Source organism: Macrotis lagotis, chromosome 5 (genome assembly GCF_037893015.1).
Source record: "Macrotis lagotis isolate mMagLag1 chromosome 5, bilby.v1.9.chrom.fasta, whole genome shotgun sequence".
Lineage (NCBI taxonomy): Eukaryota > Metazoa > Chordata > Mammalia > Peramelemorphia > Peramelidae > Macrotis > Macrotis lagotis.
In genome coordinates, this window is record NC_133662.1 from 96,979,857 (window position 1) to 97,002,357 (window position 22,501).

General features: G+C 37.1%; 1 protein-coding gene and 1 pseudogene across 1 annotated transcript in view; one reads left to right on the forward strand and one right to left on the reverse strand.

The window, feature by feature from the left end:
• Positions 1–377: 377 nt before the first annotated feature.
• On the forward strand, positions 378–1,038 carry LOC141489809 (coiled-coil domain-containing protein 124 pseudogene; annotated as a pseudogene).
• Positions 1,039–9,763: 8,725 nt separating this feature from the next.
• FAXC (failed axon connections homolog, metaxin like GST domain containing) overlaps positions 9,764–22,501 on the reverse strand; it is a 97,023-nt gene continuing 84,285 nt past the window's right edge. The window contains exon 6 of the mRNA XM_074187219.1: positions 9,764–22,158. Within this exon, the coding sequence (XP_074043320.1) occupies positions 21,869–22,158 (290 nt within the window). The 3' untranslated portion in view covers positions 9,764–21,868. The remainder of the gene's footprint in view (positions 22,159–22,501) is intronic.

Genomic DNA, 22,501 nt, shown 5'->3' on the forward strand with positions numbered 1-22,501 from the left:
CAAACTTTCTTTCAATAGATTAAGTTAGGATTTAAAGGACAGTTGCACAAAAGAATCCTGGATTTGGAATGAGATCTGGCTTCACTTAGGTTCAAATCTCAGTTCTGTTATTAACTACCTTGATAACCTTCTACAAGTCATCTCTTTTCTCTATATCTTTTTTTTTCCTTCTCTCGTGAATGAAGGACAGAGTTGGACAGTATGATGCCTAAGGCTTCTTCCAGATCTAAATCCCATGACCCAGTGGGTATAGATGCAGGATAAAACTATTTAGAGAGACTTCCTTGGTGAAAGTCCTTTCAGAAAAGAATCCTTCCCCCGCCCTCCTATAGCCCGCGACGCGGCCCTGAGCTCGGGCAAGGAGTCCATGCTGAGGGATGCCCAAAAAGTTCCAGGGCGAGAACGCCAAGTCGGCCGCTGCCCGAGCCAGGAAAGCCAAGGCCAAAGCAGCGGCTGATGCCAGGCGGCAGGAACTGGAGGATGCCTATTGGAAGGATGATAACAAACACGTCTTGAGGAAGGAGCAGAGGAAGGAGGAGAAGGAGAAGCGCCGTCTAGAGCAGCTGGAACGGAAGAAAGAGCTGCAGAGGCTGCTGGAAGAAGAAGACTGCAAGCTGAAGGGCAAGTCACCCAAGCCCCTGACCCCAGGCAAAGTGACCCGGGCCCAGATAGAGGAGACACTCCGCCGAGACCAGCAACAGAAAGAGAATGAGGAGATAGTGGAGAAGCCAAAAAGTCACCTAGAAGTCCCCTTGGAGGAGAACGTCGACCGCCGGGTGTCTGATGAGGCCAGTGTGGAAGCCAGAACCATCAAAGATGCCATAGCTGTGCTCAGTGTTAATGATGACTCTGACCGCCACCCCGAGAGCGCCCTATGAAGGCTGCTTTTACTGCCTTTGAGGAGCTGCACCTGCCCAGACTAAAGAAGGAGAACCCCAACATGCGTCTGTCCAAGCTGAAACAGCTGCTGAAGGAGTGGATAAGTCCCCTGACAACCCCATGAACCAGCGGACCCTGGCCTACAATGCCCAGAAATAGAACTTGGGGGGATGGAACAGTCTGGACCCATGGGGCACAGGGCCTCCCATTCAGGGAAGAACAGCCTAAATAGAACCAGTGGGATTTTTTTAAAACTCATTTCCCTCCCCTGTTCTTAGCACTACTGATTAAAAGAGGAGTCACCCAAGCCCAAAAACAAACAAAAAGAATCCTTCAAGAATAAAATAAAGGAATCTACCAAACCGCATCAATTTTTTTCCCCTTGATCTCAGAGAAAACTTGTGGGCAAATAACTCTGCATTATCAATGTCAATGGAAGAGACATTGAAAGGACAAAGAAAGGAAAGAAGGAAAGAGGAACTACTTGAAAGGGGAAGAGGAGCAGCTATGCATATAATCTGATTCATTTCCAGCTTTCCACATGCACAAATATATATATATATATATATATATATATATATATATATATGTGTGTGTGTGTGTGTGTGTGTGTGTGTGTATATATAGACAAATACACTCACTTGAGCACATAAATTTCTGAGAACATTCCTGCAAATGTTCAAAAGGTATCCAAATGGAAATTGCTCACCATAATTATTCATTACAGCTCCCATAATATATCTCTTAACAATGGGTTTCCTGAAAACTTTCACAGTTTTCACAAAAAAAAAATTTCACACTGATAGTTGGGCATTTACCAGACATAATAAAGTTACTTTAATATTCTCTTACTTGTTTCAAAATATTTCATTCTATGTAATAATAATAAGTCCTTCCTGGAGCAAGAAGCACCAAAAAAAAAATTATCTAAGGTGAGGACAGCTAGGTAGCCCAGTAGACTCATCTTCCAGGTTCAAATTTGGTCTCAGATCCTTTACTGGCTGTATGATCCTGGACAAATGAATTAACCCTGTCTGCCTAAAGGTTACTCATCTGTAAAATGAGCTGGAGAAAGAGATGGCAAATCACTCCAGGATCTTTGATTAAAAAACAATGAAAACAAAATCAAAAACAAATGGGGTCACAGTCAGACATCTGAAACAACTGAACAACGTGAAATGTGTTAAATTTAAAAAACTGATAGCAATAGGTGGAGCTCATGGTGGATGCAGATTCATCAGTTCTGATAATTACTGCAAAGCAGATACTAATCTTATTTATTTCTATTTGCTAAAAAAAACTGCAAGTGCTATCAATTTCAGCAGTAGGGGGAGAGAACTATTTGTACCCAAGTTACAGCTCTGCTTACTATTTACAAAGTTTTTTTCCCCAGAAGGGAAAGATTTCACAATTATTAGCATGATCATTTATAAATAAGGAAACTGAGTTAAGTAATTTCCTTCAACTTACATGGTTATTAGGTAAATTAGAGTCAGGACTTCCAATTTCAACTATATCACTATACAGACAAACAAACAAAAACCTCAAAAAAAACCCTACAGTTTTAAAGATAAATTGTATATAATAAGACAGACATGTCCTGATCTAAAATAGCCTTAGTGAAGGGCCAAGTGTAAAAAAGTAGGGTTCAACCCAATTCAATTAGCACTTAGTGAGTTCCTATGGTGTGCAGAGTGCTATGTCCTACATGATAACAAAGGGTGGCTTATTCTTCCAAAAAAATGGGGGAGGAATGTTTTCTTTTTTCTATGTTTAGAATCATAGAATTTTGAAGCTGAGAAAATATATGTTCATAAATTATGCTACTAAATGGCATTCTGTTTTACAGAAAAAATAAATAAAAAATAGGAGTTGTGAGAGCAGAGCTCAGAAGCAATGGTAGGGCTGAATATTCAACTCAGTTAAATAAACATTTATAAATTGTATGCAATAAGCTTGAACACTGATGTGGAAGAGATTCCAGACACGTGCTTTTCTTTTATGTGTAGAACTTTATGTGATAACTGCAGGAGCAACTAGGTGGTACAGAGGAAGCCCTGGAGTTGGGAGAACCTGAGTTCAAATCAACCCTCAGACACTTAATACTTAATTGTGTGACCTTGGGCAAGTCATTTAATCCCATTGCCTTGCAAAAATCAAATAAATAAAATAAAATAAATTATAACTGCTCAGTAACTAATAGTCTTAGGGAATTTCCTAGGTTAGGGCATTAAGAAGTTAAGAGGCCCAACTTCATATCACCAATTTGTATCTGAAATAGGACTTCAACCCAATTCTATCTAAATCCATGACCGGCTCTGATTCCATTAGATCAGTAGTTCTTAAAGTTTGGTCTGTGTTTTCACAATAATCCTAAAATATTTTCACTGCTAATGTAGAAACCAATGATAGGTATAATTCACATAAGCAAAAGCTTTTTGGGAGGCCTTCTATAATTTTTAAGAGTTTAAGGGATTCCCACCATTAAAAAGTCTGAGACTGTAAGATAAGGTCTAGTAGTCTTGAGACCACCATAAACAGTCATCTTTTAGCAGAGGTTGTGGTTCATAGCATATGTGACCCACTGCTATAAGATTTGACCACAGAAAACTACTGACAATATTTTAAGGTAAATATAGCTGTGTGACCAAAGATAATGTCTCACCAACTGCCAGTATGTCTTCCCCTACCCCTGCATTTATGTACCTCAAAAACCCTGTCTGTGTCTTCAACATGTGAATTAGTCAGCTCTAAATGGCCACCAAGATTAAGATTTAAGTGTCTCGCTCTAAGGAGGATACTGGGGAGTATATCTCCTCCCTGGAATGTTGTCACTCCTGTGGGACCAAGCCTTCCTACCTGAATGGAGCACTTGAATGAATCCATACCTCTGTAATCTCCAGTGCAATGCCACCTTATGGGACTTTTATTCCATGTTTATAAATATGCGTGTGTGTGTGTGTATCTGACCAATATGGTCTCCTCCCTTCCTCTCCCCACTCTTATTAGTCAATAAAATCTGAATATTGAACTGGTCCTTATTGTTATGACATTACAACAATCAAATTCATTCATTCAGAGACTTGTTTTCCCCAGTGTCTCTGGGAACTGGTCAATTGATCTTTCTTAAACATAAACCTGGATCCCAGGTAGGGACCTTTCAGCAGTCACACCCTCAAGTGGGCAACTGGACAAAAAAAGATATATCTCTCCTTTCCCAATGGGGGGACTCCCTTATGACAGAGAACTGTCACAAGCCATAATGCCTATTAGGGGGAAAAAGATGAAAAGAACAGCTCATACGATACTAATGTAGATTAGAGTAGCTTAGATAGATAGATAGATAGATAGATAGATAGATAGATAGATAGATAGATAGATAGAAAAAGAAAAAGGAAGGAAGGAAGGAAGGAAGGAAGGAAGGAAGGAAGGAAGGAAGGAAGGAAGGAAGGAAGGAAGGAAGGAAGGAAGGAAGGAAGGAGGGGAAAGGAAGGAAGGAAGGAAGGAAGGAAGGAAGGAAGGAAGGAAGAAAGAAAGAAAGAAAGAAAGAAAGAAAGAAAGAAAGAAAGAAAGAAAGAAAGAAAGAAAGAAAGAAAGAAAGAAAGAAAGAAATTTTAATGGAAGATTATTTGAGAAAGAAAAAAATACAAGCACTGAAAGATCAGGAAAAACTTCCTTGGGAATAACAGTTTAGCTGAGCTTTAAAAGAAACTAAATGGAGCAAAATGAGGGAGGGAAGACATTCTAGGCAGGAGTGACAGTTTGTTAGACACATGAGAAGACAAAAATGTCAATTTAAGAAACACAAGTAGACCAGTTTGGAAGCCTAAAGGGATATCATAACTGGAAAATCGAATGACAGCCTGAGTATGGAAAGGTTTTAACACTATGCCACTGCCCCCGAGTTGTATTTTTATCATGGAGCAGAGGTCCTTCCCACTTGTGTACTACTGATGCTTAAGTGTGTCATGGCTCCCTCTGTCAATCTGTCGAAACTATGGGCTTCTCGAATAATATCAAGTGTAAGGTTAAGTCCCATCTTCTTAGATCCATATTATAAAAATATTTATAGAATTGGAAATTGGGGGGATGCCCACCAATTAGGGAATGGTTGAACAAACTATGGTATAAGAATGTTAAGGGATACTGTTGTTCTATAAGAAATCAAGATCTGGAAAAACTTTATGGAAAGACTTGCATGAATTGAAGCTGAGTGAAATGAGAATATTATGCACAATTACAGCTACATTGTGTGAAGATCAACTATGATGGATGCAACTCCTCTCAGCAGTTCAGTGATCAAGGGCAATTCTAAAATATTTGTCCTGGAAAATGTCATCCACATCCAGAGAAAGAACTGTAAAATCTGAATACAGAGCAAAACATGCCATGTACACTTTTTAAAACTTGTTTTGTTTCTTATTTCTCATGGATTTTTCCTCTTTAGTTCTAATTCTTCTTTCACAAGATGACTATTATGGAAATATGTTAAACACAATTGTATATACATAACATATCAAATTACTTGCTGCCATGGGGGGGGGGGGGAAGGGAAGGGAGGGTATTGGAAAAATGTGGAACTCAAAACCTTACAAAAATTTGAATGTTGAAAACTATCCTTGCATATAATTGAAAAAATAAAAAAAACGTTCAAAAAAGTAGCCTTTTCCCATCCTCATTAATTCTAATGCTCTTCTTCTGAGACTACCTCCCAATTTATCCTGTATATGTCTTATTTGTACATAGTTGTTTGCATATTGTCTTTCCTATTAAATAGTGAGCCCCTTGAGAGTGGAACTGGGTTTTTTTCCCCTAATCCCCAATGTTCAGCAAAGCATCTGTCACCCTTGTTTTGTTGTTCAATCATTTTCAGTCAAGGTCTGACTCTTTGTGACCCCATTTGGGGTTTTCTTGGCAAACTTGCTAGAACAGTATCCAGTAAAATGAGTCTCCAGATCATTTTACAAAAGAAAAAATTGAGGCAAACAGGATCAAATGACTTGTTCAAGGTCACAAAATAAGTATCTGAGATCAAATTTGAACTCAGGTCTTCCTGACTCCAGACCCTTATCTCTATAGGTGCTTAATATATGTAATTGACCAACTACATAAAAATATATATAACATTATAAAGGAAGAATGGTTATCAAAAATAAATTTAATTAAGTTCCACGGACTTCAACTTATGAACCCTGTCCTAGAAGCATCAAGGAGCTATTGAAGCTTTTTTGAATAAAGAAATGATGTGGTCTACTTGTTTTATGTGGTGATGTTTGTACTTCATTCTTGAAGATCATGACATCAGGGAGATGATGCCATGACAAGCAATGAACTGGATTTGAGTGAGGGGTGCTGTGCTAAGTCACCAGACACTTTCTCCTCTAGAACCATCTAGGTCCAGTGGTCAGATATGGATCAGGACAACAGGAAATGACCCTGAATGCAAGGTAACTAGTTAAGGGATTTGCCCAAGGTCACCCAGGGGCAACTAGATGGTGAAGGGAAAGAACATATACCCTAGACTCAGGAGGACCTGAGTTCAAATCCTGTCTCAGACATTTGATACTTTCTTAGAGGCAGTTAGTTATATGGAGATAGAATGGAGATTGTAAAGACAGAAAGTCCAAAGCAGAGGTTATTGTTTGTCCTTCATTTTTGAAGAAGACCATGATATCAGGGAGATAATGCCCATGACAAGCTCCTGAATTGGCTTTGAGTGACAGGATGTTGTGCCAAGTCACCAACCCCACTTTCTCCAGAGCATCTGGGTCCAATGGCCAGATATGAATCAGGTCTGGAGATGACTCTGGATGTGAAGCAAAGTTAAATGACTTGCTCAAGGTCACATAGCTAGTTAAGTGGCAAGACTGGATTCCAACTCCTATCCTCCTGACTCCAAGAGCAGTGCATTATCCACTGCACCACTTAGCTGCCCTAGGAGAACTGACAAGAGCCTGTTCTCCCAGGGTAGCTATCTAATGGTGAATAGGAGAAATGTTGTAAAGGTGGAATTAATAAGATATAGTAATTGATTGAAAAAGGGGGGGTGGGATTCTTACTTGAAAATAGGCAAAGTAGGGAGCGGCTAGGTGGCTTAGTGGATAAAGCACCTGCCTTGGAGTCAGGAGTACCTGGGTTCAAATCCAGTCTCAGACACTTAATAATTACCCAGCTGTGTGGCCTTGGGCAAGCCACTTAACCCCATTTGCCTTGCAAAAACCTAAAAAAAAAAAAAAAATAGGCAAAGCAAAGACTTGGCCTCAATATGCAAAGCCATTGGAAGCAATGCCTGGAGGCACTGAGATGATAAGCTAAAAGCCCAGAGGCACAGGACCCTGGAGAGTTCTGACTTCAAGTTAAGACAAACAGGCTGGCTTTCAAAGTCTGTTATTTTTATCAGCATCTAAATATAACATCAGATTTAGGTTAAGTTATTCAGGGGTATCCTGGAACCAAAACCCAGAGAGGATTGCTAAATTTTCTTGGAAATTAAGAAGTAAAAAAAAAAAAAATGCATAACAAAAAACAAAACTAGAAGGAAGCAAAGTTGAGAAGCTTTGAAAAAAATGTGTAGTACTTATAGGTTTTCTTAAAATGGAAATATATTTTTGTATATTGAATCCTCTCATGTTTTGCTGTGTACATGGAAATGCTTTTTTTCTCATTTTGTATTTGTTTAAAGTGAATAAAAAATTTACCAAAAAAAAAAAAATTTCACTGTGAGCATTTCCACCACAGAAATTGGCAAAAGCTACAAAACAGGCCTTGAGATTTATAACTTAGTTCATTGCGATGGAAAACTAATACAAATTAAACTAATTAAAACTAATACAAATTAAATTTAAAAGCATGCCTTTGTATTTCAAGAGCCAATCATTAAACGTTTATCTGCACAACCTTAGAATTCATATCTGTTAAATAACAGTGAAAAAAATTACATTATATACCTATAAGAGCTTTTTGGTTTGGATCAAAACTTTATTTCACTGGTAGAGGGAATCCCCTGGGAAAGAAGCTCCACCTGTCAATATAGATCAACCCCTAAACAGCAAATTACAATCTGGGCATATTGCCTGTGGCAATACTGAAAAGTGAAGTGACATGCCTAGGGTCACAGAACCAATATGTGTCAAATAGGTCTTAAACCCAGGGTCTTACTGGCCCTAAGGCTAGTTCTCTCTCTACTACACAACACAGGTATCTGAGTTGTTTTAAAAGTTTTCACACACACACACACACACACACACACACACACAGAGTAATTGAGGGGCAGAGGGAAGAAGGAAATTAGTGCTTCTCCAAGTAAAATTTTCCTTTTAAAATTTATCAGAGTTAATGTCCTAGTGGATATTAATGTACTGTATTAATTAATTAGATCAAGGACCTTACAAATATAAACATATTCTCCTAACTCCAAATCCATTCATGTATGGGATTAAGAAAATGTTGCATGTGAAAACTCATCACATTTATAAAATTAAAACTTTTGCCAAAGAGAAGCACATTTCCCCAGTTCCCCAGTAGATAAATGGTCAAAAGAGCAAATAGCTTTCTGAACATCATTAACAGCAAAAAAATTACAAATTGTTAAAACTGAGATTTCAACTCTCACCATGTAAACTGGCAAAGATGAAAAGACACAGCTAATATGATATGTTAACAAGGTTGTACATGTACAATTTATACCACATTGTTATCATGGGGAGGGGAGAGGGAAGGGAAAGTGACTGAAAAATGTGAAATAAGCTTGCAAATGGAAGAATGTTGAAAACTACCTTTGAATACAATTTAAAAAAAAAAAGAAAAAACACAGAAACACTTCCTTTTAGAGGGTCTATAGGAAGACACACTGTTATACTGTTGTTGTGTGAATTGGTTCCATCATTTGGCATAGTAATTTGGAATTAACGAAGAAAAGTGACTAAAATTTATACTCTTTGTTGCAGTGATTCCACTACCCAAGGATTAAATAAAGTTACAAACAAAAGGAAACGAAGATTAAATAATATTTATCAAAATATTCTAGTAGCATTTTTGTGGTAGGAAAGAACTAAGAACAACATAGATGTACATCATTTTGGGAATGATGGGAAAAATGCAGTACAATAATGTAATGGACTTATTAAATAGCTTATTAAATAGGAGTGTCTGTCAACTAATAGAAAGTAAAATAGCTGATTTTCACAGTTAATATACCCAACACTGAATACCATGTCTGGAACACTTAATAAACACTTCATCTACCTTAGAAAAATGATGTACTCATTGAAGACAATAGAAATGTAAAAAATCGGTATATAAAAAAAAAGATGAACTAAAAGTATCTAAAAAACCTGAATGGTTTCAAAAAAAAAACAGATAATGCAACATTCCTCCCTTCTTAAGAGAGACAGAGGATTCCTAGGGTTCAATGATGATGGTGTTCACCCTTTGATCTCAAAGAGGACCATGATATCAGAGAGGTGATGCCATGACAGACACATGATTTGGATGTGAGTGAGGGAGTGCTGTGCTAAATCACCTACCTCACTTTCTCCTCCAGAGTCACCTGGGTCCAATGGCCAGATATGAATCAGCACTACTGAAGACAGTACTGGATATGAGGCAAACAGGGTTAAGTCATTTGCTCAAGGTCACACAGTTAGTGTTAAGTGTCTGAGGCTGAATTCAAACTCCCATCCTCTTAACTCCAAAGCAAGTGCTCTCTATCCACTGTATCACCAAGCTGCCCTGAAGGGTTCAATTATATATATATATATATATATATATATATATATGCAATATCAGACTTGGTCACAGTATCTGTTGTTTTTGCCTAATTTTTACTGGGGGAGTTTTGGACAATGGGGCAGGGATTATAAGGGAGACTATAATAAGGGCCATTTCCCCCCAAAAAATGCTGATGGGGCAGCTTTGTGGTACAGTAGATAGAGCAGCAGCCCTGGAGTCAACAGGACCTGAGTTCAAATGTGACCTCAGACAATAATTACCTAGCTGTGTGACTATGGGCAGGTCACTTAACCCCATTGTTTTACATAAATAAATTTTTTTAAAAAAGAAAATGCTGGAATAGAAAAACAAAAGGCATCAATAAATTTTTGATGCTTTAAAGAACTGGGCACATTTGAAATAAAGACACAGAACTCGAATAATTTCATATCCATTAATGATCATTTACACATCAGATACATGGAGCATTGAGATCAAATATACAGATTTTCACAAATTTATATATACATAGTGATCAACCTAATGCACAATCCAAATCTATCTTACAATCAAGTATACAAGTTTAGATATGGCTTTATAAACTAGTGGTAATAACAGTGCTAAAGTAACTTGTCTCATGTAGGTCAAGAAACAAACAATGGGACACAGGTTCCACTGATTAAAAGTCCTTGGTTTGCAATGTATTCTTTCATGACACTTGCAAAAAGAGATTGTACAGATATCTACCAAAGTCACTCTCGGGTATCTCAGGAATAAGGATTCCAACCAATTGCAAAATTGTTTGGTCAACTCCATTTCAAATGTTCTGAAAATTAAAAACCTGCCCACATAACACAATATAACAGTGTTGATACAGTGAATTACAAAACAATATCAGATATACACAGTAGCCAATATCTTTTTTAAAACATGTAACAGGATTATAGATTTAGAGGGAAATTAAAAGTCATCAATCATTATCTATGAAGTCAAAATTAATCTTTCTTAGAGAAGTGGATAGAAGACGAAGGCTATGATTTTTTAGGGGATCCAGTCTATCTGTACACTATTTTGATTTAGTGTCTCTTGTTCAGATCAGGGAATTGAAAACATCTTCAACAATGTTGAAGACATACTTAACCTGAGGTCTATGACTTTTAAGAATAGATTTGCATAACTATTTCAATATAATTTGTTTTCTTTGTAATCTTAGGTATTTTATCTTATTCATTTGAAAACATTTTCATTAGAAAAGGTCCATAGGCTTCACCATATTGCCAAAGGAGTCCTTGACACACAACAAAAATGGTTAAGAAACCCTGCTCTAAACCATCTGGTACTAAAAATGGAGAAAAGGAAGAACTCACAGAAGAATTACTCCAAATCATCCCACTCTCAAAAAGAGAAATACATTTTTCAAGTGTAAAATACAATATAGAAATTGCACATTTCCTTCCAAGGTTGCAAGGTCTTCCTTCCTTAGTCACTGGTAACCACTGAATAGTTGTTGATTTACCTAATACTCCAAAAAGGCATCATCTTTGTATTTTTAGCTTTAAACAAGTGATCATAGGATCCTAGGTTTAGAGGTGGAAGGGACTTTTTGGGTCAGTTAGCCCAATGAAAATCATTCCCCTGTTTTACAGATGAGGAAACTGAGTCCTGGGGGAAATATGATACATGGGGGAAAGTGATCAACTTGGTCAACTCTGTTGGTTACTACCTATTTGATCCTGGCCAGTGACTTACCTTGTCTGGATCACAATGAGAAAATTGGGCTAGATGATTTCCAAGTCCCCTTTGAGTTCTAAATCTATGATACTATGACTGGCCCAAGTTTATCTAGGTAATAAGTAGCAGAGCTTATACTTAAACCCAGAGTCTCTGACTCCAAATCCAACACTGTACCACTTGACCTCACCTACTTAAGGATGTCTCCTTTTCTCTCTCAAAGACTGTTGCAAAATTCTCAAAAGAAAAATTGTTGAATTGGATTTTTTAAAATGTATGCAATGCAGCATTTTTGCAATAAAGAACTTCAACTGCCCAAAGGTTCTAGAGGTCTAAAATAGGGGATATCCAAGACACCAGTGGGTTAGGCCATATACATGTATGTGTGTGTGTGTGTGTGGCTATTTCTATACAGTTTTGTGTGTATATATATATATACATGAATGAATATACCTAAGATATCCCTGGTTTCTTTATCAGTAAAAAAAAATGATGAATAATTACTTTAATGGTCCCCTGCATTAGTCACTTATATACATGCTAACATCAGCTGTATGTATTAAATACATTCATTTTCGACTTCTCAACCTGCTGGTTTTCATTTGCTTGAGAGATGCTAAATCCCAAGAAAACATGAGCAGAGGTTGCCCGATCTGAAATGCAGACCTCAGTTTTTTCACCCCTAGAGTTCATATTGATTTAACATAATTATTCCCTCTCCTCCCACTAAATGTACCAATGCTGCTAAATAAAGGACTCAGACTATCCTTTTTCTTACTATCACTATCCAGAAACCCCCAGCCATCAGAGAAATTCCAATTGTCAAGCATCCTCCATAGGACAGTTCACTGGAAAAAAACTATGTGAGCACTAGGTCTGATTCCAAAAGGCTTACTTGAGGTAAACTCATCATGACAGAAATAAGACAAACTTGTCACCACTGCTGGAACCTATCTCCCTTGCAAAGTTGAAAATTGTGTTTAGCCTATTGCTCCAAAACATTTCAGATGCAATTTGTCAAAGGTAAAAATGAAACCATAGGGACATGATTTCTGTTTTAATGAACCAAAAGAACTTCTCACAGAGAGTTCCAATCAAACAGGAGGGGATATATCTCATTTTAAGTTGCTCTAAGAAAATGATAATAATTAATAAATCCAAAAAAGAAAGAAAAAGATTTCCTTTTTTGAAGATACTCTAAAAACATAATCATATTCCCTCTATAATTCTGCTCATTAGCAATAAATTAGTATGGCATTTCAAAGTATTGGTGCTTATAAGAGGAAAAAGAAATTGACTGGTCACAACAAGGTTGTAAAGTAAGAAATCTGTTGGATGGATGAAGCATGGCATGCCACAAGGACAAAATAATCATCTTCCTTTGAAAGGAGCCATGACAGACAAAAATCAATGGCTGTCAACAAGAGAAGAAAACTAAATGCTGCATAAATGCTTATGACTGATGAAATTAATAATGATAAATATCAATTTAATGCTTTAAATAACAATTGATTTATTATATTCAAAATTATAAGCAGTGGCTATTTTCCAAAACTGCATAGAGCAAGAAAAAAAGCCAACCAAGAACCACAAAGAAAGGATTGTCCATGCAACACTAACAAAAAAATTTTTTTTGAGACAAAGCTGTCAAATTCAATGTGCTGATTGCTCCATTCAACCAACGGATTTCTTTTATTAGATTAGATAATTGTTTGTGGTTTCATGCAGGCATTGTCTTGGAATTACACTATTACAGTTGCAATATTGAAATGGGAAATTAGCTTTTATGTTGAAGACAAAGGAACATGGCCTAACTTCTATGACAATGCAAAGTGAAGTAAGCAGATCCAGGAAAACAATGTACATAATTACTACAACATAAATGGAAACAATAATAATCACAAAACAATTGAATATGAAGAGCTGCAAAAGCTCTGATCAACACAAGGACCAAAGATTCCTGAGAATCAATGATACAACTATATCCATTACAGAAAGATGAGGTATTTAAGATAAAGATAGATAAATAGATAGATTAGATAGATACTGAACACAGCCATTTGGAAAATGTTTTGCTTGATGATGTATATCTGTTGGAGGAATTTTTTCCTTTTACTTTTGCAATAGGTAAGGAGTGGGAAGGAGAGAAAAATAGATTTGTTCATTTTTTTTAAACAGTGTGAAAAGTTGCATGCACTTTCCTGTGAGATCACTCTATTATTAATTTTACTTAAGTGTTTTACTTTGTTACAAGAAAACTCTCACAAAGTGGGAGCAATCTGTAAATATACATACGTAATATAAAAGCAAAATACATAAAACTGAAAGTGACACAAAAAAAAGAAAATTAAGTTGGTAAAAATTAGAAAGAACAAGGATGGCCTCAAATAAAAATTGTGAAAAAGATATTCCCAGCCTCCTCTTCAAATTCTTTGCATGGTGGGGTTGGCAAGAAAGGAATACTATATATAATATCAGGTATTTTTATATGATAATTGGTTCTCCTGAATATTTTTCTCTTTAAAAAAAATCTTTATTACAAGAGAGGACTATCAGAGAGGGAAGGAGTAGATTGTAAGGGCAAATATAGATCATGTAAAAACAAAAGATGTCAATAAAAATCTTTTTTTTTAAAAAGAAAGTGTTGGTTTGGGTTTTTTCTAGAAATTTGAGAGGAGGAGGAAGAGAGCAAGGACAATCCTTGGGATGCTTTTTAAAGCAATTCCTTTTGTTTGGCAGAACTCCAGGGAAGGCTTTGATTTAAGTCCTAGATCTAGACACAAGTCCTTTAGGCCAGAAACATTGGGGGTCAGTATTCCTGAAGAGGACACATCCCTAGCCCCAGTCTCGTGATTTGCTGGACTCACACTCCTCAAGACAGTCCTCATGACCAACACCTGCCTGGATTCCTGAGCCAAGAAACTTACCAACAGGGACCTGAAGCAAAAACTAGGAAAGTTATGGGCAAAGAAGGGCAAACACACACACACACACACACACACACACACACACACACACACACACAATCTGTATTTGTAAGCCTCTGCCATAGGTACAACAGAGTTTAATTAGGCTGTGTTAAAATCACTACCAATACCAAATACTTCTAAACTTTGTAAGTTATAGCAATATTATGTGAATAATCTTCATAAGACCTTCAAGATTTGGAATAAATTGCTTGTCAGGCATATGGATTTGGACCATATGCTTTCTATTTGAAAGTGTTTTGCCAACTCTGCTCCTCTTAGAAAACCTGGATCCAGCCTCAAAGTCTTGATGAGGAAAACACAACTAATCAGAAAATATCAGAAAATAATCAGAAAAATAACCTGAGTTGTTTCATATCAAAGGCATTTATTTACCTCCTTCTGAAAATAATACTCATACAAATGATCAACACAAAGAACTTAAAGAGGACAAGCTCTTTAAGACCTTTAAAAGGCAAGAATCCCTTTCCAGATGATTTGCAGTCACACACACACACACACACACACACACACACACACACACACACACACCCCTAGAGCAGTTTGAGCTGTCTGCTAGCAAGAAAAAGGTGCTCAACTGATGAGTCCAGCTTGAAAAAATATGAGTACTTTGAATCTAATTACTCTTCATAACTGTCCAGGGTCCTTCTTCATTAAACCCTAATGTACACTCTTTGATTCAGTTACTTTTGTCCCTCATTCCTAGAATGCACATGTTCCTTACCTCCAAGTTTTAGATTCTGATTTCCTTCAAGACTCAGTTCAATGACCACTTCTTTACAAAGCTCTTGTAATTCTTTCCAGGTGTTAATACTCTCCCTCCCAAAACTATCTATATTCATTTTCTGTATATTCTGTATATACTTAGATATAGAAATGTTGTCTCCACCTTTGGAAAATAAGTTAATTGAGAGCAGAGACTGCTTTACTTTTGTCTTTGAATCTCTAGTCGTTGGCATAATGTAGTTTTTTTGGCATAGATACTGGAGTAGTTTGCCATTTCTTTCTCCAACTCATTTTATGGTTGAAAAAACAGAGTTGTGACTTGCCCAGGGTCACACAGTAAGGGTCTGAGACCACATTTGAACTCAGGTCTCCCTGACTTCAGACCCAGAGTTCTCTCTACTGCACCACCTAGTGCCCTTCCTTCTACATAGTAGAGTTTAATAAATATTATTAATCACCTTCTTCATTATCAGGTGGATCACAGGATCAAGAACCAGAAGGATAAGATCTGACTGACCTCTTCAGTTTTCAGAGAAAGAAACTTAGGGATCGTATGAAATGGCTTACTTAAATTAATCATAGGTAATAGGTAACAGAGGTGCAACTTGAACCTAGGGTCTTCTTATTCTAGGGCTAATCTATTTCCATTATGTCACACAGTCTTTCATTTTTTTTTCAAGGCAACAGGGTTAAGTGGCTTGCCCAAGGCCACAAAGCTAGGTAATTATTAAGTGTCTGAGGCTGGATTCGAACTCAGGCACTCCAGGGCTGGTCCCTATCCACTACACCACCTAGCCGACCCCACAGAGTCTTTCACTATACTATCTGTTCGTGTGTTTTTTTAACCACAAATTTAAAAAAATTAAATTTAAAAGGAATTTCTTTTTTTTTTTTTTAGGTTTTTGCAAGGCAAACGGGGTTAAGTGGTTTGCCCAAGGCCACACAGCTAGGCAATTATTAAGTGTCTGAGACCAGATTTGAACCCAGGTACTCCTGACTCCAGGGCCGGTGCTTTATCCACTACGCCACCTAGCTGCCCCTAAAAGGAATTTCTTTACCAAAAACACTAAACTTCATTTAAATTTGAAATTCAAAACTATTTTCCTATCTGTTATCTTTTACGACAGTTCTGTCCCTTCCCCAACACCCATACAACCTTGCATTCCTGTTGAAATTCAGTTTATTTAATTTTTTTGCTTTTCTGTATTATGAGGATGAAAGTAATGTATGATGAATTTAAATAGCACAATTTATTGCTATAATTTGAGTTCCATTTCTAACCTTAAATGCATTTCTTACATAACTGTTCTTTCCACGTTCCACTAAACCATGATAATATAGGCTATAAATTCAAAGGATAGAGAGATCACTATAAACTGAAGTGGTCAAAGGAGGCTTCATGGTAGAAAAGAACCTAGTATTGGATCTTAAAGGATAACTATAATTAAGATAAGGAGAAGAGAGGGGTGAGGATAATCTGGCAGTGGGAGTATGATCAAAGACAGAGAGGTTGGAAAATGCAAGGTAGGTTCAGACAATAATAGGTAGGACAGTGTAGTTAGGGTATAAGGTTCACATAGGGGAGGAACAGTAGATTAGTAAGTACCTGGAAAAGTAAGTTTAGGGTCAGATACTAAGCCAATATTTTGAATGGCCACAGTTTCTATGTGATAAAGGTCTTTGACCAAGGGAATGACATGATCAAAGAAGTGATTTTTGGAAGTTTAATCAGGAAGGACTAGAATGGAAGAAGAGATTAGAACCAGAGAGAGCAGCTAAGAGTCTATCATGGTCTGAATTTTGGTGGGAATTGTTGATCAGACCTTTCAGTTGTGTCCAGATCTTCATGAACCTTTACTGGGTAAAAATACTGGAGTGACTTGCCCTTTCCTTCTCCAGCTCACTTTACAGATAAGGAACTGAGGCAAATAGGATTAAGTGACTTATCCAGGGTCACACACTAAGTATCTGAATCCTATTTGAATCAAGTCTTTCTGACTCCAGGTTTGGTGAGAATTATGAGAATATGTTTGAAGGACACTGAAGGAAGAAAAACAGAACCATGTGGCTGATTCAATATGGGAAGTGAGGTACAGGAAAAAATCAAAGAGGTTTCTGGGCCTTCAAGACTGGGAGACCAGGAAATAGGAAAATGGGAAGAGTCATTTGGGATTTGGGGAAGAGCAAGATGAATGTAGTCTACTTGAAAGAGTATTGAACTAGATGTCAAAAAACTTCATTTATAATCCATAACCTGCTACTTCCTAGCTGTGTGACCTTGGGGAAATTCCTCATATCTCTGGGCTTCTGAATTGATCATTTATAAAATTGTGAAATATGTCCAAGCATGGTGAATTTTAGTAAATATAAGTTACAATTTGTAAATTATATGTCTTTGGACTTTGGGACAACTTGTTCAAGGTTTCCCCTTTGCAATCTTATTTTCTGCTAAAACTTAACATAATGACTAGAAAAGGAAATGAGGAATGGGGAGTGGTCAGAGGGACCAGAACAAGATACAACTTAAAAACAAAGGGCCTGAATTAACTGATCTCTAAGATCCTTTGCTATTCTAAGAGACTGTATTTTTATGCTTTCTTTCAACTTGTCAAGTTAAAAGCCTTGACAGATTTCCGATTCAAATTCTGCCCATTCTGCTTTTGTGCAGATATCCTAAAATACAGAATATGAGAGATATAAGTAATGAAGGCCCTGCTGCTTAGATCTGGCCTACAAGTGTTCCTACTGGTCCACAAAGCTAGTGTTTACAAAATACTAATGTTACTTTTCTTTATTTTTATATGACAATTATTATCTCTAGGATAAAACAGGCTTTTTAAAACCCTTCACAACTTGGCCTCAACCTATCTTTCCAAATTCTTCATAAATTACTCCCATTTCAACACTCTAGGATGCAGCCAAAATAGCTTTCCTGCTGCTACTCACACAGAAACAGAAACCCCATCTCCCATCTCCATGCCCTTATCCTGGTTGTCTCCATCTCCGGAACATTCTCCCTCCTCTCTTCCACTTGAGATTCCCTTACCTCCTTCAAACTCTTAATTCAAGCTCTTTTTCTCCTGAGTTCTTTTCTGATCCCTTAAACAGCTAATGCCCTTATTCCCTTAACTACTTTCAATTTATTTTGGATTATTATTATGTTTGTACTTAAATATGTGCATATCATCTCTTTTAAGAGAATGTAAACTACTTGAGAGAAAATAAGGCTTCACTTTCAACTTAATATGTTCCAAACCTTGCATGTCTATGGAACACAGTGGATTCTTAATAAATGTTTGTTTAATTTCTGCATAAAGGAATAATGCCCCACCATGGGTGACTCATTAAAACATTAATTTTAGTAATGATAACAAGATAAGTGATTTAGAGATAGAAAGGACCTCAGAAGCCATCAGAAGTCCAACACCTCTCATTTTACAGTAGAGGAAACTAAAGTACACAAAAGTTAACTAACTTGCCCAAGATCACACAAGAAGTAAGTAGCAGATGTGGCATTTGAACTCACTTCCTCTGTCTCCTAATTCATTATACTTTCCCTTTTACCATGCTGATTGGGATTCATTCATGGTTGCCCATATTTTTGTTTTGTTTTTGCTTTTTGCCAGCGGAAGTGATAATATGATTGGTTTGAGAGTCTTCTGATTTCCCAAAAGAGTTCTATAGGGAAAGTCCTCCAAATATAGACAAATGATACATCCCCTCCTATCATCTTCCCAAATTCCAGGTCTTTCTTGAAGAAAACACTTTTTCAGCAAAGACTAGGAAATTCCAAACCCAGATATAAAGAAAATGAAATTCTGAAAAAGTTTAGGGATTTAAAATGGAAGACTGCTTCAAGTTACAGACATGTTGTGAATATTTGTTATGCTTTAGACTTCATTTTACAAAAGTATTATATGGTTATCTTAGCTAATAGTCAGATTTCCATTTACATGAACAATTGTCTACAGAGATGCAAACTCCCACTGAGGTTCCCAAAAAGAAATTCTGATTCAACACCAAAGTAAAGTAGATTAAATCATCTGAATTAAATTTGCTTTCTATTCACTTTTTGCAAGATGGGCCTCCATTTTAATAGACTCCAAATTAGACATATGTTCACAATACACAACTGCATACACATGTGCATATTTAGCAGTTCATATATGTCACACACATATACACAAACACTTGTGGCACTATTCAAAGATTCATCAATTTAGACTTCAAGGGGACCTTAAAAGTCATTGAATTTTACACCGAAGAAAATGAAGTAATTGAGTGACTTACCCAAGGTCACACAGGCAATAAGTGGCAGGACTATTCAGATCCTCTGACTCCAAATTCTTTTCCTTTTCCATTATACCACACTGCCTTCCTCAGATTGTAAGCAAACTTTCAGACAATTTTATAACTAATCCAACAACTAAATAAAGAAGGTTCCCAAACCCATACTGATTAGAATTTCAGGGACAATTCTTTCTTTGCCAGGGATTCAAAAATCACTGATATTTTAAAATAGATATGTATCATCTTTATATTCACTATATTCATTTTTCCTTGTTAGTAGTTTGATCACATTTCAGTCATTTTATCCATGACCAGCCTGTCCCAACAACATTCCACTCCTTCTCTAAAGGATGATAGGAGAATAGCAACCTTTTCCAAAAAGAGACTCAAAACTGAGTTGGTGAAGTCAGTAGGTATTCCTGGCTCCAATTGCACTTCTTACATTTACTCCATAAAGACCAAAAGAGTTTTATCAGACATGAATGGTTTTTATTAGATGTTAGCCCTAGAATCCCTTCCTGTAATTCCTAGAGGCAATTATCTGTGGAATAAACTTCCCTGATCTCACACACTCCCATTTCTGTTTTCAGAACTTTAGCTATATGTTCTCTACAAAGGCACTAAAATTGTTGCCTAGAGAGACACAAATGCTCTTCCTATTTTCCTTTTATGATTCAACTGCAATTTCCTAAGAATTTCCTTACAAAAACTATATTTGAGATATTAAACCAGGAAAAATTTAATTAGTCTGTAATCACCATTTGGGTCTCATGATTCAAGACGTTGCCTCTTTACCAGCCCCCAAATCTGAAAAGAATCATTGCCTTGTGGAATCTTTATCCCTTTCATAATCTCAACGAAGGGGGCTGATTAGTTAATTTGAAATCTCAGGTGCTGCTTTATGGACTAGATCTCTTGAGTAGATTTATCCAAACCTCTAGCCTCTACCCAAACTATCTGAACCAATAATGAGAGGTGATTAGCTGAACTTTAAGGTCTCTCCTGATTGTTATTCAAAGATTCTCAAACCCACGTTCCATCAATCTACAAAAATATCATTAGCAGAAGAGATACCTTTTTTAAAACAATCTCAATAAAGTCTAGTACTAAGGGGAGAGCAAATCACTAAGAATACCAGATTAACCTCAGTAATTGCCCTCTTTCAGAGCTAGAAGCTAAAATATCAGAAGTTACATTAGTAGAACTGTGCAGCACCTATCACTGAAGTGCCTAAGTGTTCTGATATGAATAAGTTGGCTCTCTTCCTACTGCAACTTTTCAGTATCTCCCACAAAGTCTTGGATTTGTTTTTGTTAGTTTTTTTTAAAAGAGAATTCTTTTTTTAATAGGCAAGCTCCTAATTACCCAAATCTATAAAATGTTGCCTCCTTCATCTGTGCTTTACTGCCTTCAAATAAAAAATGGCAAATTAATATCCTGGGGGTGGGAGAGACAGGGCTACTGAGCCCATAGGAGGCAGACAAGAAAAAGAATATTATTCTTCAGTGACACAGAAAAATATCAGAATGTTTTCAGTTGTCCTATGGTTTGCAGCCTTCTTTCAAAAAAAAGATTTCAAGCAAGGATGAGAAAAGGAATGATGAGTCATAAGTGCCCCACCTGTATATATACTTCATCTGCTAGGATGGTGCCCTTGTCTAACCAGTTGATGGACTAAAATTCCTTTCCTTCCCTCAGTACCTCACACATATAAATCACAAAGATAAATGATATTTTATGTCTATGTAGCGCCATTCTTCCCAAAGGTTCAAAGAGCCTTATTGTATAGTATCTCATGAATCCTCACAATATCCCTGTGAGGTAGGTAGGTGGAAATTATTATAATCCCCATCTTACAGGCAGAGGAGACTGAGGCACACAAAAGTTAAGTGACTTGTCCAAGGTCACACAGCGAGTGACTGGCAGAGCTTAGAAGAAGCATATTCCTGATTAGCACCCAACACAGTGCTTTGCACACAATAGGAGCTCAATAAATATTTGTTGATTTGATTTATTCTGCCTCTAGGAACATATAATTCACATACACACAGGACAAGCAGCCACCAGGAGAAAAAAAAACTACATTCTTCCATTTTGACATCTTTCAACTACTTCCATTGTAAGCAGGTATAGAAATTTCAAGGATTCCTCTGTCAACTAGGCCCTTGGCTTTATCATGTGTACTTCCCTATAGACCCATCTCTCTGTTTTCCCTGCCCAGGGCTCCACCCAAACTGACTTAGATATTAGTTTTCTCATGAAAACAAAAATGGATTTCAGGAACCATGTTGACTTTGTTGGCTGTTTGTGTTTTAAATGGAGCTATCTGAACAGCTTTCCCCCCCACTATTTGTGGGTTTTTTCTTTGTCTTGGTCTTTTGTTACAAAAAGAAATAAGGCTGACCTAGTCCAGTTAAGACAGGAGAACTGTATGTGCCACATACCAGGAGTTCTCCCTCCCTGGAGGTGTGGTGCACTACCTGGGAACACTGGACCGACCCCAAGAGGTGACAGCTCTGAGAAAGGAGGGCCAGCATGCCTGAGCATCATTTGCATTGTTCGTGGTCTGTATAGTCATCCATGTCCACATCAGAATCAAAGAGGGAGTGTCCAGTGAAGTCTGTGTCTGGCGTTCGGGATATACTATTCTCTGCCCCTTCATCATCAAAGGTTTCTGTCCTTGAATAGAAGCTGAAATCCGGCAGTGGAGTGTGGGTCTTGCTGCCTTCACTGCTTTCCTCAGATTCATAGATGGTATTGTCATCATCATGGTGCCACTCTGGCCAGAATTTCCTCCTTATTCTTTCACAATACATAGCAAGGTTAATCAGTTCTCCTGAAATTGAAGAATACAAAGATTAGTTATCAAGACCATCAACCCTTCTGTCCTTACTGTTCCAGAGGGCATTGACAGGCTTTTTAATAGGTAGACAAACTCAAATACTTGTCACAATCTACATAAAGAAAAAAGATGGAGGGAATGAATTTAGAAAGATAAACAGTTTAGACAGACAAGAATGTATGGACAGTTAGACACAGATAGATAGACAGATATCTAGATAGATAGACAAATAGATAAATAGACAGATATAAATAGATAGAAAGACAAAGAAAGACAGACAGACATGATTGGATACAGTTAGAAACAGACAGACAGATAGGTTAGATAGAGAGAGAGA